The sequence below is a fragment of the Siphateles boraxobius genome, unplaced genomic scaffold (assembly GCF_051911475.1).
Source record: "Siphateles boraxobius isolate OS27281-9 unplaced genomic scaffold, OSU_SipBor_1 22, whole genome shotgun sequence".
NCBI classification, from domain to species: Eukaryota; Metazoa; Chordata; class Actinopteri; order Cypriniformes; family Leuciscidae; genus Siphateles; species Siphateles boraxobius.
In genome coordinates, this window is record NW_027508833.1 from 38121334 (window position 1) to 38136906 (window position 15573).

General features: G+C 38.1%; 1 protein-coding gene across 9 annotated transcripts in view; it reads right to left on the minus strand.

Moving 5' to 3' along the window:
• dnmt3ab (DNA (cytosine-5-)-methyltransferase 3 alpha b) overlaps positions 1-15573 on the minus strand; it is a 68290-nt gene that overhangs the window by 24654 nt on the left and 28063 nt on the right. For 5 of the 9 annotated variants that reach the window (XM_077240074.1, XM_077240070.1, XM_077240071.1 and 2 more), the window contains 5 exons: positions 9304-9648; positions 5119-5277; positions 4824-4931; positions 1859-2015; positions 757-906 (listed from right to left, as the gene is read on the minus strand). In XM_077240074.1, the coding sequence (XP_077096189.1) occupies positions 757-906; positions 1859-2015; positions 4824-4931; positions 5119-5277; positions 9304-9648 (919 nt within the window). The remainder of the gene's footprint in view (positions 1-756; positions 907-1858; positions 2016-4823; positions 4932-5118; positions 5278-9303; positions 9649-15573) is intronic. The other 4 variants (XM_077240075.1, XM_077240076.1, XM_077240073.1 and 1 more) reach the window with 1 other exon arrangement.

Consider the following 15573-nt stretch of genomic DNA (forward strand, 5'->3'; position numbering starts at 1 on the left):
CTGAAAATAATTGCTCACCTTAGAACGTTCTCAACCAATCAGAATCAAGCATTCAACAGCCCTGTAGTATAAGCATAATTGCAAGTAACTAACCCTAAACCAAACTCTATAGTAAGTACATGTAGTTAATTAATATTACTCAGTACTTATTTTAATAAGTACAATATAACCATGCCACCTTAAAAGAACTAAATAAAAATAAAAACATTTGTATGAACAACTGAATTGTTCCAAGTGGATTGAAACTGCTTTATGTAACCCACAAAGGAGATTGTGAAAGTCTGCTCCACTTTACCTCTATTTGATTGGTTAATAAAGCTCCATGCTGATTTAACAGCTCCTCTCTTTATTACTACTGCTAGGTTTTCCTGCCTTAAATGGGTGAATGTGAGGCAAATATGTAAAGCGCTTTGGTGGCCATTGGGTCTGTGAAAGCGCTATATAAATGCAGTCCATTTACCATTTAAAACATGGGCATACATTTTCTTGTTATAACAATAACAAAAGGATAATATACCGGTAAAAGTGTTACCTGCAAAAGCCATGTTTGAACATGTGCCATAATTCAATACAAAACGTGTCTCTTTAAACTTGTAGGATTAGCCGAGACCCCTGTCATAGATCCAGACACACCCTCCTATGTTTACTCTGCCGGCTGAGCAGATGAGAGCGCTAATCCTGATTTAGCTTGTGTGGGTGTGTGTTTACGAGTGAGGAACTCTTTGAACTCGCTGACCTCGTTCAGTGAGAGCTCACCTCGAGTCCGCTCGTCGATGATGTCTTTGACCTTGGGTTTCTCAGTGGCTGTGCTCTTGCGGGGCTTTTTTGCTGGTGGGGGCGTATAGGCCGCTGCCTCCGGCTCCACCCACATCTCTGGGTACACTTCCTTGTAGGGGTTACGCTCCTCTGAAAAAGGCACAATGGTATGTATGGCTATTCGTTAATGGATTATGTGGTGTGTCTATGTAAATGTCCAGAGGTCAGGATTGTTTAGATTTCACCAGTATTTTCTTACAAGCTTAATGGAGGACTGGCATGTGTACAGGCTTAAGGGATAAACAACTTAAAATCTTAAATTTTTCAAAAATCTTAAATTTTTCAACTTAAGCACTTAAAATCCAAAATGCTCAAAAATCACTGAACCGAGGAACTGTGACCATTTGAAATCTCACCAGATTGCAGATTTTTGGTTAAAAACAATATTAAATAAAACAAAAAAAAACTTTGAAGAAAAGATGAACTCACTGAAACTATTACAGCATGGAGAAACGTGCAAAATTTCAAATAAAAAAATTCAAAGTGATTAACAAAACGTGATATTTTAAAGAATCTGCATGTCTTTTCCATTCAATGACAATTCATAGTGATCACAACTGTCAGCAACACTAAAAATAAAACACCAAAAAAGGATCAGAAACCTTTTCGTCCAAGCCTTCTGAAGCCATATCGAGCTTTGTGGGAGGAACATGCAGAAATGTAATTCATTAATCACTAATAACCTTACCCTCAAGTGAACCTTCCCCCCCCGATTATTAGGTGATTGAGTTGTGAACAAATCAGTTCAGTTTGTGAATCCCATCAACTGGTTCAATGAGAAGAACAGGCTCAAATGAAAGATTAATTCACTGATCCAGTTGTCATTTTGGAACGTAACAAATTTTGTCACTAAGAATTGTCATTGTAATAGAGATGCATGAAAATTAGAAAAGTTTGTGTACCACTGAAAAAGAAACAAAACTCTCTTTTTGTGCCCCACTAAACAAATAGCAGCACATGAGGGTGAAAAAATGACATTGACATTTTCCTTTGCAAAACAAGCAGATATATGTATATCAAAAAGAAACCGCATCAGTCTTACCTTCAGGCGGCTCTAAACCTTTAGGTCCCGTGGGTTGAAATCCCGTCATGGCCCATTCAATCATCTGTTTGTTTTGCATGTCTACTGACTTAGAAGTGTCAGTATCGTCACTCTCCGGGCATGTGAGGAAGGTTTTGCCTGCTCTAGTGCTGGCTGCCTGCAGGGAAGAGCATTCAAACGTTTTCTTTAGATAGATTTATGCTAATCTGAGCTATTAAAGGGATAGTTCACCCAAAAATGAAAATTCTGTCAGTATTTACTCTCCCTCATGTTGTTCAACCCCGTAAGACCTTCGTTCATCTTCGGAACACGAATTAAGATATTTTTGATTAAATCTGAGAGCTGGATCACTCCTCCATAGGCTTCTAAGGGATTGACACTTGCCAGCCCTGAAAAGTTAATAAAGACATCGTTAAAATAGTCCAAGTGACTACAGTGGCTCAATCTTAAGTTTATCAAACGACGAGAATACTTTTTGTGCGCAAAAACAAACAAAAATAACGACTTTATTTCAACTATTCATTTCCTTCTCTGTGGGCCTCTAGTCAGTTAGCGTAGTGTGATAGCGTAGTGCTACGTCACACGTAGGCTCACTATTGGCCGACGCTGGTCATGTGTGTGATGCGTGTGACGTACAACACAGAAGCGCTGCGCTGTTACACTAGTGAACTCACTCGAGGCCCACAGAGAAGGAAATGAATAGTTGAAATAAAGTCGTTATTTTTGTGTTTTTATGCGTACAAAAAGTATTCTCGTCGCTTGATAAACTTAAGATTGAGCCACTGTAGTCACTTGGACTATTTTAACGATGTTAGTGTTAATTTCGTCAGACGAGACGAGACTAAATATGTTCGTCAACGACCTTTTTTTCCATGACTAAGACGAGACTGCACCAATGTCCAAAAACGCTGACTAAGACTAAATTAACATGCATTATTGTTGACGAAAAAAGACGAGACTAAAATGTTTTGCATAAAATAAAAACTAAGATAAAATGTCTTTTCATTTTCGTCTACAATCGGCTCTACTTATTCATCATGAGATAGAATATTCAGCGGTTACTAGGGATGAGTCACGATTTTCGAATATTCGATTAGTTTATTTTATTATAGAATATCGAATAGGTTGTGCAATTGTTGTCTATAAAAAATCCCCATGTTTTCCGTTCTGATGCGGTGACACGTTCATGTAACCAGAGGGCGGCCATGCCAATAATGCCTCTAAAAGCTGTCAATCAACTCTCAGACGACAGAAGAAGATACACATTGTCTCACACCAGAGCATGTGAGCGGAGTGGTAATATTTATAGAGCGGAGAGCGCATTTCTGAAGATTACGCGCCTCTCGCTCAGAACGCCCGCAGTGATCCGCGGCTGGTTAGAACATGTGAAATAAGTATAGGCTGGCGTGCACGACCAAAGGTTTTTTTTCTAGTCAACTAGTAGTAGTTAATTTAAGCCATTAGTCTAATCACAAACTTATATTGATTTAATTACTTAAATATATATATGGGAGAGAATGATAAACCATCATGAGCGTTTTCGTTAGGCTATGCCTATTCCGCGTCTCAACACACGCATAAAGCTTGCCACAAAAAACAGCAAAAGTAATGATTACGCATTAAACATTTGATGTGTTTATTAATAAACTAGTGTTTTATGTTGGCTAAAAAGATAAAGTTGACGATGATGACTCGCCATCTTCGCAGTAGTGAACGCGCCTATAGAGAGAAATGCACACTTAGCCTACATAAGCAGAGAGCAGCCCATTTCATTTCGTTTCGAATTGTTTTGTTTAAAAGTAGACATTTCAGGCTTCAGAATATAATTTTTCTATAGATATTCTTCTCAGGTCTGTGAGGCAAGTAGCGTATACGCTGAGTTTCGATTCATTTATGAGACGCGCTCCAGTTCACGCGCCGGCACCCTTGTGTCCGGATTATATTGTGTACTGTATTTGCTTCTTGTTTATTAATCCAGGCAATTTGTGGATGAAACATTGATTAAAATGAAGATACAATTTATACAAAACGAAATTCACTTTAAAGAAAGGCTTTCTACAAAACAAAACTTAATAAGTGGTCAAACTCATGTGTCTTTATAACTGACGGGAAGCACTGCGGACAAAAAATATCGGGGAAAAACATCTACGCTGTAAATCAACCAGTTACCTAGCAGAAAAATTGATTGTTAAACCTTGTAAAATCTAATTTGTTTGTTATTTCTCAAGACCAACCTAGAATGTAAATAGGTAGTATTTTAGGCCTACAGTAGGCCTATTCTTTTCAGTTTTTCTGGGTATATACTTATTTTATTTCTTATGTTGCATTCGACAAAAATCATTCAACAAGTGTATTTTGTCAGGTAATTATGACATTTAACCAATATTTGAGAAGCGTGAAACACTATTTGACTGAAATGGTTATCAGAAATAATCTCAGAAATAATTTTGTTATTTAAAAAACAGACTAAAATGTTTTGACTAAAACTTGACTAAGATATATTGAGTTTTCTTTTGACTAAAACTAGACTAAAATGACGAGACTTTTAGTCGACTAAAACTTGTCTAACAAAAAAAGATATGTGAATGACTAAATATGACTAAAACTAACAAGGACATTTGGCAAAAGACTAAGAGTAAGACTAAATTAAAAATAGGTGACAAAATTAACACTAAACGATGTCTTTAATAACTTTTCGGGGAACAAGTTTCAATCCCTTAGAAGCCTATGGAGGAGTGATCCAGCTCTCAGAGCTCTATTTAATCAAAAATATCTTAATTCGTGTTGCGAAGATGAACGAAGGTCTTACGGGGTTGAACAACATGAGGGAGAGTAAATACTGACAGAATTTACATTTTTGGGTGAACTATCCCTTTAATATGGAATACAATATACAAGAGAACAAAAAACTAAAGACAAAGAGCTTTGTTAAATACTTAAACATGTACCACAAATGAATTCTTACCTGTAGCACCTCAAAGATGGCTTTCTTATACATTGGTTGTTTATTGTAGGTTGGCTGGTGAAAGGCGTTGGTGAAGGAACTCAAAGGCAACAGTTTCTCAACACAGACCTACCAGAAAATATTGAAACAAAACCAAACAACCTCTCTCAACAGCAATGGTAGCATAATGTTGAGTACCAGAGAAAGAAAATGTATTCGCATGAACTTGAACTTGCATTGTTTCTGAACTTTAAACTTATTCCCTTATTCCCTATTTGTTTTACACCTTCTGCCATAAAAGTGAATACAAACTTACCACAGAAAACTTGCCGTCACCAAACCACATGACCCATCTGGTGCCTTCAGCCGCCCGGCTACGTCCAGTCATCAACCAGGATACAATCCGTCCAGGCCACCAGGAGAATCCACGTAACTTTCCCCACACAAGCTCACCAATGCCGAAACCTCGGCCGTCCTGCAACACACAAACACAAACGGGATCAACTTCTTATTTCAATCACTTCACATAAATACAATAAATATACCAAACCTTTGTCTTTTGCATTATCTTTAATGAATGTGGTTTTATTTATTTTGTACTTTCTTGACTTTTATTCTGTATAATAACTCTTTGGTGATTGCTATAAATTGGCAACCTTGAATAATGAAACACTTTAACCACAGTTGTTGTGCTGAAATGCTGGTGTAACCATCCTCACAAGGTGCTTTTGAACTTTTAAGTCTAAAGGTCACATTTACCGTTGTTCTGCAAATGTTTGTGGGTGCTAAGGGTGAAAGATATCCCCATGCAGATTTTGCAAAGGGTTCACACTGTGCTTCATCTCTACACTGTTGACAATAAATGTTGCAGAAACTTCTCTAATGTGACCACACCTTAAGGCAAAGAGCTGTACTACTATAGTTTTAAATTACTCCCAATCTACATATGAAACAAACCCTTCAGCAAAAGACAGACCGATTGTTTAAACCTGTCTTTCAAATCTGGTTAGCCAGATTAGTTCCAGGATAATTTGGCCTAATCCTGGGATTTCTCAGAGAATAAATTGCCTATCAGCAAGCAGGTGTCACTGTCAAAAGTTAAACTTCTGCTTTGATAATGAAACTAAATACACTTGAAGCTTTCTTTGAACAACAGAAAAATCTCACATTTATCCTGGAACTTATCCGGCTAACCAAATAAGCCGCAATCTACAGCATACTATTTCAAAATGACCAACCCTAAGCCACAATCAAGGTTCGTACACCTTTTCCAAATGTCAAATTCAAGCACTTTTCAAGCACTTTCAATGTCCAATTTAAACCTTTTCCCAGCACCTTACACCACCGTAAATTACATAACAATGCATAGTCAAAATTATTATTTAGTGTTTTTATCGCATTAAAAGAGATAATGCTATAAACGGGCAAAATTGTGTTTGATAATAGCAGAAGGATCAGATATTTAAGCAAATCACAAGTTTTATTTTTCAAAATGTATCACTAAGTAGATAATGCTTATGATTAATACTTTTCATTATATTAATGTCCAAATAGTGCTTCCCAGATAATATGATGTTCAGGCTGTAATGCTGAAGAAATTTCAAGGGCTGAAAATATGAAGACATAGGATTTGAACTGAAATATTTGACAGGCCTTGGTTTTGGGACACATTCTTGATATAGAATCAAGGTTTGAACAAAATCTGACATAGTGCAACAACAAACTTTAATTCAATTTTAAACCCGGAGGACTGACAGTGCACAGGCACCTGCCTGATAAATAGCCTATATTAATAAAAAAAAAAAAGTATTTCATTGCCAAGACATATACATTTATCTACTGGAATAGAGCATTGTAAACATTGCATAAGGCCATCCTCAACCTCACAGTCGGCAACTTGTATGAATCTGACACGATTTCTGTTCAGCAATCAACAATTGTTGTTATGCACTGGGATAACGTTTGCAGGTTTTAATTTGCGGGTAGTTAACGTTACAGTTACTGTGCTGTAACTTTGGCTGTTCACTGCATATTCCTCAAATGAACGTGCAATAACGGAAATGCAATACTAACATCACATTATCACACCAAGTACTTTCAGTCACTAATGGCCATTTATTTCAATGGCTTGCGCCGCACGAGGACGTTTTGTTGCCGATTTGACCAAAGAGGAGCGCAGCATTGGCGAGCTGGAGCGTACGCCGCGGTCAAAATAAAAATTAGAGAGCCTAGTCCCTCCCCTTCCGGTGGACCATGGGACCTTTTTCGGAAAAATATCGAATGGTAGTCAATGGCGAGAGACAACAAATATTTGGATCCCGTTTGAATTGTGCCCTGAATTACACATATGATGTTTGTCAATTTAAAAGATAAATTTTAAAGTCAAGAAAGTCGCAGTTTGATGTAAAACTGTTGAGGTATAAGACTGCGAAAATACGTAATTACAAAGACTACAAACCCAAAAGGCGCGCATGTGACGTCTTACCTTTTCTCTCAATGAATGAAGCTAACTTTACTGAAGCTAACGTCTGTCATTTCTTCTATAGCCTAACGTTATAATCGTAACGTTACGCCGTCATGCCTGTGTGTTTTGCACCAGACTGCACACATACGAGCTCGGTGACGTACATAGTGCGAGACGAGAAATGTAGTTCATTGAGAGATTTTCACATAAAGCTAAATGTTACTCTTCTGTTTTATGACAAACTGTGACTTACTCGACTTTCATAATTATCTTTTAAATTGACAAACATCATATGTGTAATTCAGGGCACAGTTCAGACTTCAGACTTCAGACATAAGTTGTCTCTCGCCATTGACTACCATACATATTTTTTCCAAAATAAAGTCCCATGAGCCGGAAGCAGAGGGGAGGGACTTAGGCTCTCTATAGTTCAACTTTTGCCGCTCGCTCTGTTACGATTACCTGCGCGGCCAATAAAAACGGGGCATCCAAACAAGCGCGGATATCACAATGAAAAGTACGCCTACTTTTACTCTGGCCAGCGTAGCGCAAATCGTTCTTTATCTGAAGGGCTACATTACACAAAAAATAAATAAATCATTTAAACTCCTGAAAGAACAAATTGGAGTAGTTTGATGCAAATCATTAGAAGGGATGGGCATTTGCACACATGCATGTATAGGTCACACAAATGAGAAAAGCGGATTGGTCTGACGTTTAAATATAACTTAAAAACGTAAATATGCATTTCATATTTGTTTTATAATATAATTTTCTTTTTAACTTTCATCTATGTTGATTATATGAAAAGGGAACCGCATGAGATGGGTAAGATAGGATCATAAGATGCCCAATATATCAGGAGACATTTGGAGTGGGTCAGACATGATTTTGGCCACTTAATAAGTTTTGTTTTGTAAAAAATTGTATCTTAATTTCAATCAATGTTTCATCAACAAATTGGCTGGATTTAATAAATAAGAAGCGAAATATAGCAGACAATATAATAGGACAAGGAGGCGCCCATGCGTGAACTGGAGCGCATCTCATAAATGAACAGAAACTCAGTGGAAAAGCTACTTTGCCTCACAGACCTGAGAACGTATAGAAAGCTTGAAATGTCTACTTTAAAAAACAACAACAATTCAAATCGATAAGAAATGGGGTATCCTACTCTCTGCTTATGTAGGTTAATCCGTATGAAGTGTGCATTTCTCTCTATAGGTGCGTTCACATGCCAAGATGGCGTCAACATCGCCAACTGTATCTTTGCAGTCAAAAAACACTAGTTTATTAATAAACAATTAAAATGTATCATGCTGCATAAACATTTCTTTTGCCGGTTCTTTGTGGCAAGCTTTATAGATGCGCTTGGTATGCGGAATATAGGCAATATTATGATAACGCTCATAATGGTTTAGTATTTTCTCCCATATATATTTAAGTAATTAAATTAATCTAAATAAGCGATTAGACTAATGGCTTAAATGAACTACTACTAGTCGACTAGAAAAAAACTGTAGTCGAGCACGGGCAGCCCAACTTATTTCACATATTTATAACCAGCATGTCACTGTGGGCGTTCTGAGCGAGCGACGCTTTGTGGACTGAAGCGCCTACTCTTCAGAAAAGCGATCTCTCTGGAGGACAATGCTCCTCCACGTGAGATTTCTTTGAAACATACACAGCAAATAACTCATTTTTTTCATTGTTTCTCGACACATAACAGAAATTCCACACCGGCGATGACATGACTGCCAAATCATTTAAGTCCCCACGCATCATGTACCTTCTTGCGTTTTGACGTCATCAAATTGTGATCGGTTTGTGAGATCGGCCAAGTTTAGAGAGTACCGATCGAGTTATAAAATGTGATTATCGGCCGATACCGATCTCCGGCCAATCAACTGGAGCATCCCTATTGAAAACACAACATCAAAATTCAAGCATTTTTCTTGAATTTTGGATTCAAGGATTTCAAGCACCCGTACGAACCCTGCACAATGATAATAAAGATGATGAGGAAGCTACTCGTACCTCGTACTCTGACTCTGTGTCAGCGGACTTGGATAAGGTCTTGTCTCCATCTCCTATAGAAACGGGCTCTGGGGTGGTGGCAACAGTTGGAGAGGCTGGATCCGTGGGCTGCTGCTGCTGCTGCTGTTGGGATGGTGGAGGTTGCTTCTGAGGAGAAGGCTTGGGTTTGATGTTGGTCTGAGGTTGAGCTTGAGGCTGTAGTGGTTGCTGCTGCATTGGCGGTGTTGGTGGAGGAAACAGCATTGGGACGGTGATTATGGAGCTGTCTTTTTGGGGCTCCGACTCTACCTCGTCATGGTCCTCCATTGAGTTCATCACAGACACCAGTTTCGTCTTCTTCTCTGCCTGCAACGTAGGGAACAGCGGGACAAGAAGAGGAGGAGGTAAAGCACACAGAACAGCAGTGGCTTTCCTGAGATAGCACAGTTCAGCGCTTGAGTAATGATGACTGCTCAGTTTGTTTATAGTTCTTTAATCCCACGTGCCAACACAAATATTCCCATCCTCTTGATAAAGCACAAGTGCCGCCCCTTTGAGTGTGATAAGTGGCGGAAACCTGTGAAAACAGTCCCCTTTTCATTGCTGTGAATGCTGTTTGAGATCACTTCGTAACAATGAGTGCTCCCCCCGTGGCTGTGATTGATGCGCGCTGGAGAGTTCAGCAAGTTTGTCCAACCTGACTATAAGCTATTAGGTCAAAAACAGAGGACACAAGCCAAGCCATGACTTAAGCGGCTCACAGCAAATCCCCAACAGCTGCACCTCTCTCGTCCTCTCGTTCTCTCTCACTCGCACGTGAATCTCTTTCACAGCTGTACTTTCTCTGCTGCTGGGGTCCGACTCCATCTCCAATTACACTCACACACACGTGAACCTGGCAGAGTCGCCCATGTGTGTGTCTGTGTGCAGAGAAAACGGTTGGATCCGTCCCCAGAAAGCTCTCCCTATGTCTCTCTTTAGCTCACTCCCTCTATTATGGTGGCTATACATTCATATAAGCCCCAAAAGGGGAAGAGAGGCTCTGGAGCCAAGAGTGTGCATGAATAGACAGTATGATGGTGTGGAGTAGAAACATGTGGCCACAAATCAAGAAGCCCCACTGCAGTTTATAAATATCTGTATGGCTTCACTGGCTGCTTCGATGAGCTGGGCCATATGTGCCAGGCTGTTTGTCTTTGACAGCGGTTGATGGTGGAAAGAGTATTTAAATGTATGGAAGCCGTTTTGTTAAAATGAGCATGTATTTATCTTTGCAGGACTGGGCGGTACAATGGCTCTGTATATACCAGTGGTTCTCAACCGAGCCTAAGTAAACTTCCAAAGGGGCTGCAAGATGTCTTAAAATAGTAATTTTTTAAATGTGTATAGCGCTTTTCATAATACAACAAGTTGTTTCAAAGCAAATAAGCAAAGCATGTTTCGCAACTTAGCAAATGTTTCTAAATACTGACGAATAGAGTTCTATAAACTCTGGAAATGTGCATTTTAAAGGAAAAATCACAACATCCATTTAGACGGAGATTGTATTACATCGCAATATTTATAGTTTCTGGTCCAATGAATACAAGCTGTTTTGTCAGTATTTTAAAAAAGAAAATTGCTGTCCGCTGCACCCAGTCTTCAATGTCCTTAAAACAACAATTGAGAATGTGGTTTAGAGGAAATATAAAGCTGTGACAACAGCATAACAATGAAAAAGCTAATTCCATGTTTCCTGATGTCCTCTAGAGGAAGCCTGTACAAGGAAAACTACAGAGGACGTAACACGGAGCCTTGCGGGACCCCATACTGTATTGAACTAGATACTTGTTAGATTTGACAGTTTCTCATTTACACAAACAAAGTGGTAGCAGTCAGAGTGGTAGCAATATGGAAAATGGATTATATAAAATTTATAACTCTTTATTACAAAGATGTAAAGAATGTCTGTTGTAACAAATGGATCTAAAAAAACTTGTAAACTTGTAAACAATTTTTTTTGTTTTGTTTAAAGGAACAATGTTTTGAAGTTTAAATCGTTAATCACTCTTAATTAGTTGGTAAGTACTTTTTAAAATAAAAATATATGAAAATAAGCACCTTTTCATTTCAACAGATTTACAAGAAGGTATATCACAGGCTGTGCAGAGGCGCCTAAAAATATTGACTTTGACAATGGGGGACCTCAGAGGCACAAAAGTTGACACCCACTGTTACATACCACACAATGATAAAAGTGTTTAAATGCTGCTACACCGTTTATACCATATTAAATATATATTTCAGGGACAATCAGAGGGCAAGACTGTTACACTATTTTACTTGTTTTTTTTTACTTTAAAAAATAACTAGAGTATTCAATACTAGACACTATTGTAATGGTTATTCAATATATATAATCATTTTTGCATTGAATTTCCACCAAACACTTATATATCGTGATGTCAACTGTTACCGTTTTATACAATTACCTATAATATGTATATAAGATTTTCTGTCATACACCAGTGGCCTGATTTAACATCGATGTAATCTTAGTCCAATCATTTGAAGCCAAGCATATAAATGGGATTAAATCAGAGTAAAATTGAAATCTGAAACTCTTGAGCTACCCATGACTGATTTCATCTTACATGCTTGCGGTTCTGTTCACTCTAAATGTACACAATTTACATTCCACACAACGAGCTGAACTCACCCTATGTGAATGGAGAATGATAAAAACACCTGCTTTTTATATAAAACAGACACATAACTTCTTACTATCTACTCCTTACGTTGTCAGAGCTATCATAGATACCACAAGACTTTCGAAACTGCTCACTAATAATGACAGAGCCGGCCAATACTGCAGGCAACTAATGTGTATCAAATTGTACAGTGAGTGGGAGAGAAGAATGTCAACACTGGGGGATGGAAAGGGTTATTTATATATTTTTAATAAATTAAAATATCAATAGAAAACCGACTCCCCAAAAACTGGGGGAGGAGAGGTAAGCTCTGCGGCTATAAGTGGAGATTTGCTTCTGGACGTGCTTTTTTTCCCCCAGCTGTAAATGCCCCTCTTCAGGGGCCTCACTGTAGCGAGTCTGGCTCTTGAAATTGAGGAAGGGGGAGATGAGAAGGAAGGAAAGGGGGAGGGTTTCAGGAGTACAGTACTTTACAGTCTTTGTCGGCCACAAATACACACCCCAGCTCAGGAATAACAACATACAGTATATAAGCAGTATGTCATTCACAAGTGAGAGCAAGGGTGTTGTGCACAAGTATAGAATAAAGTAATATATGATACTGCGAAGAAAAAACACAACAAACAGCAACTGTTAAAAATAAGTTGTACTATTGGAATCACTTTAGCTTTGCTGTTTACTGAATAAATACATTTATTAAAAATCAAGATTGACAATTCTAAAAATAGAAAGTTTCCTATTTGACAGCCTAGTTTTCTGTATGGCTGTCCACTAGATATATGAACAAATGGGAAATAGTAGATTAAAAGTAAGTTTAAAAACAGATATTGAGATGCATATAGAGAAATTGAAACTAGTACTAGTCTTACATTTTGTTAACGATCTCTCATAAATCTCTGACTTTTAATTTTCTATATCAGCACCAAGAAAACTTACTATTAAGTCACTATGGGACTAAAAATGTGAATGTACTGTAATGCTATCTTTACAACTTTAACTTAAGCAAATGAAAACAACAGAGAACAATACAGAAACTTACAGTGCTAAGTAATAAATAAACCTTTTCGGTTACAACTCTTATATACATTGAGCAGCAATGAATAGTAACGTTGTGATAAAGTGTTTTTAAGCTCTATGTTGAAACTGGTGTGCTGTATTATAGTATAGCACGGTCTTTAGGAGCACTACCTATGTCTGAAAGTAAACACCCTGGCCTTAAGCTTCTCTCCACATTACAATGATCAACCAAGCCTCTTTTCAAACCAAGCTCCTCTGGCAAATTCCGTTTTTCCAACCTTATTGTAATAATTTATATACCATGACATTTCAAATACAAGCCAATTCCACGATCAACTAATGCAGATGGTTGCCTGTATTTAAGACCTTCGTGCATGTTTGGCCCTTTGAATGTGTTGCTGTTCAAATGACATAGACATGAAAAGACAGTGTTACTTAAACAATATTCTTTTATGACACGCAGGGCTCACTATAAGGACTGCCTGAGGCCAGTTTGAGAGAGTTTCGGGTCAGCTGCATTGTCACTATGGCCCAGTTACCCCTGGTATTAAGATGCGTTTTGGTCGATGGGATCACAAGTGGACGACGCTAAATACAGGTGTAAATGTGGTCTAAAACGTTTAGAGCTTGTACACTTTTGACTACTTCCAGAGGTAGTCGAAAACCCATTTGACCTGATTGCTTTCATAGTGTAAACGCTCACGTGGTCGAATGTGTTCGAACAGATGCAACTCTCCACCTACTGTCCTGATGTGTAAAAATGATGTGAAGCACGCTAGTCAGACAGGATTTAAAATTTGTCGGTTGAAGCCCCAAGTTCGGTTTGAAGACGAAAAACGTACCAATGTTCATTGTTACCAATAACAATGTTCTCAGACCATTTCTGATTTCTAACATGTACTCACAGAGTTCAGCGTGGTCTTGAAGCTATCAGAACGTAAATGAAAGCTGCTGCCCTCCGTACATTTTCCTGTTGTCTTCGGACACGTTCATATCTAAATTGAGCAAGCTTATTTTGTCCATTAGATTGAAAGATCTGAAAAAAAACTCCTCTCGAAGAAATCAGGACAGAACTGGTTGAAACTTGAAAGTGGACAAAAGTGACGGATTAAAACACGAGGTGTAAACGGCTATGTGTCTCCCTTGTCTACCTGTGATCCGATCGAGGTACCAGGTGTAAACAGAGCTTATGTCACATGTTTGTTGATCATATACATGTACGTTTGTTCTTACAAATTTAAAAGTTTGGTTTTCTTTGGCAAAATTAATATTGTTGTTGCAAATTGTGCTGATATAAATATGTCAACAGGCTAATCTTATCAAGCCGGCTAACAAAGATGAGTTGTTGTTTTTTTAGCAAGAATGAATGTGGTAAATCCAACATTGTGTCTTGGAAGCATTAGTTTGGGTTGAAAATTATAAACAAGCCTGTATTGTCACACCGCATGCAGTGTAAAAAGTTATAAAATATTATAATAATTATATTATATATAAAACAACTATAAAAAAATATATTATTCTTTAATAAAATATTATAAAAGTGTAAAAAGCCAAGCTTTTCGAACATAACTGATGGGGAATCAATCTGAGGAACATAACATTTTTGGAAACTGTTTTCAAACTAATAAATTATGTTTCTCTTAGACTTTGAACAATATGAGGAATTAAGTCACTTCAAATGCTGGCGGCACAGCAGTGCACACTGAAATTCCAACAGGCAGGGGATGAATGGCTATCGCCACTGTGTGACAATCGCATTTATTTTGATGGGACTTTGTGAGCTATTGAACAAAGGCTGTTAACTTTTTAGCCTCCCAAGTCTGGAGAATAGAGGGTGCATTTAGTTTGCGATTGTGCTTGGTCAATTAAAGAATCCGGTAATTAGCAGTGCAGAAGAGGTCAGGCATGCTAAAAGAGTTTTAATGCAAGTACCTTATTGTTAAAATCTTTTAAAGGCTTCTCTTTATTTGTTCACTTCCAAGTTGCTCAAAATGATTTTAGCCTGAAATCTGTATTTTGCTAAAGATTGCAAAGTAATCGTCAAAAGCTGAAGTGTAAAAGTCTGCTTGTTTCAGTCTGTGCAGCCTTGACTCAGAGTATGAGCGAGAGCTGGCAGCGCACTAATCACACGCGGTTCGTGGGTTCACTCGGTTCATTCATATTTGCATATCCTTAAAAAGACACGCACCGCATTTCCGTTTCAACACAAGCCACAACTGCCGCCAGTTTTACGTGTTTACGGTGCCGACCCAAATCTGACAGATGGAAAAAAGCATTTGGTCTTTGTTTTCAAGCTTTTCCCTTTTATATAACTCTTAAAGCATTAGTTTGAGCTAAAACATGCTACGTCTCTCTGCAACCCGACTATAAATAACCACTGTCAGATCACAGCACTATTAAAACCAAGTATTACGTGCACAAAGCCAAAGATATGCCCTATGCAAAACATCCTGCAAGAGGCAGTAAAACAGGAAATACATTCAGCTTTCGGCAATCCCACTTTAATAACATACAGGCTAGAAAAATAACCTTTTTAAGCAAACTATGTTGTCTTGTACTTGCAATGTTTTTAGCCCGGTCCGAC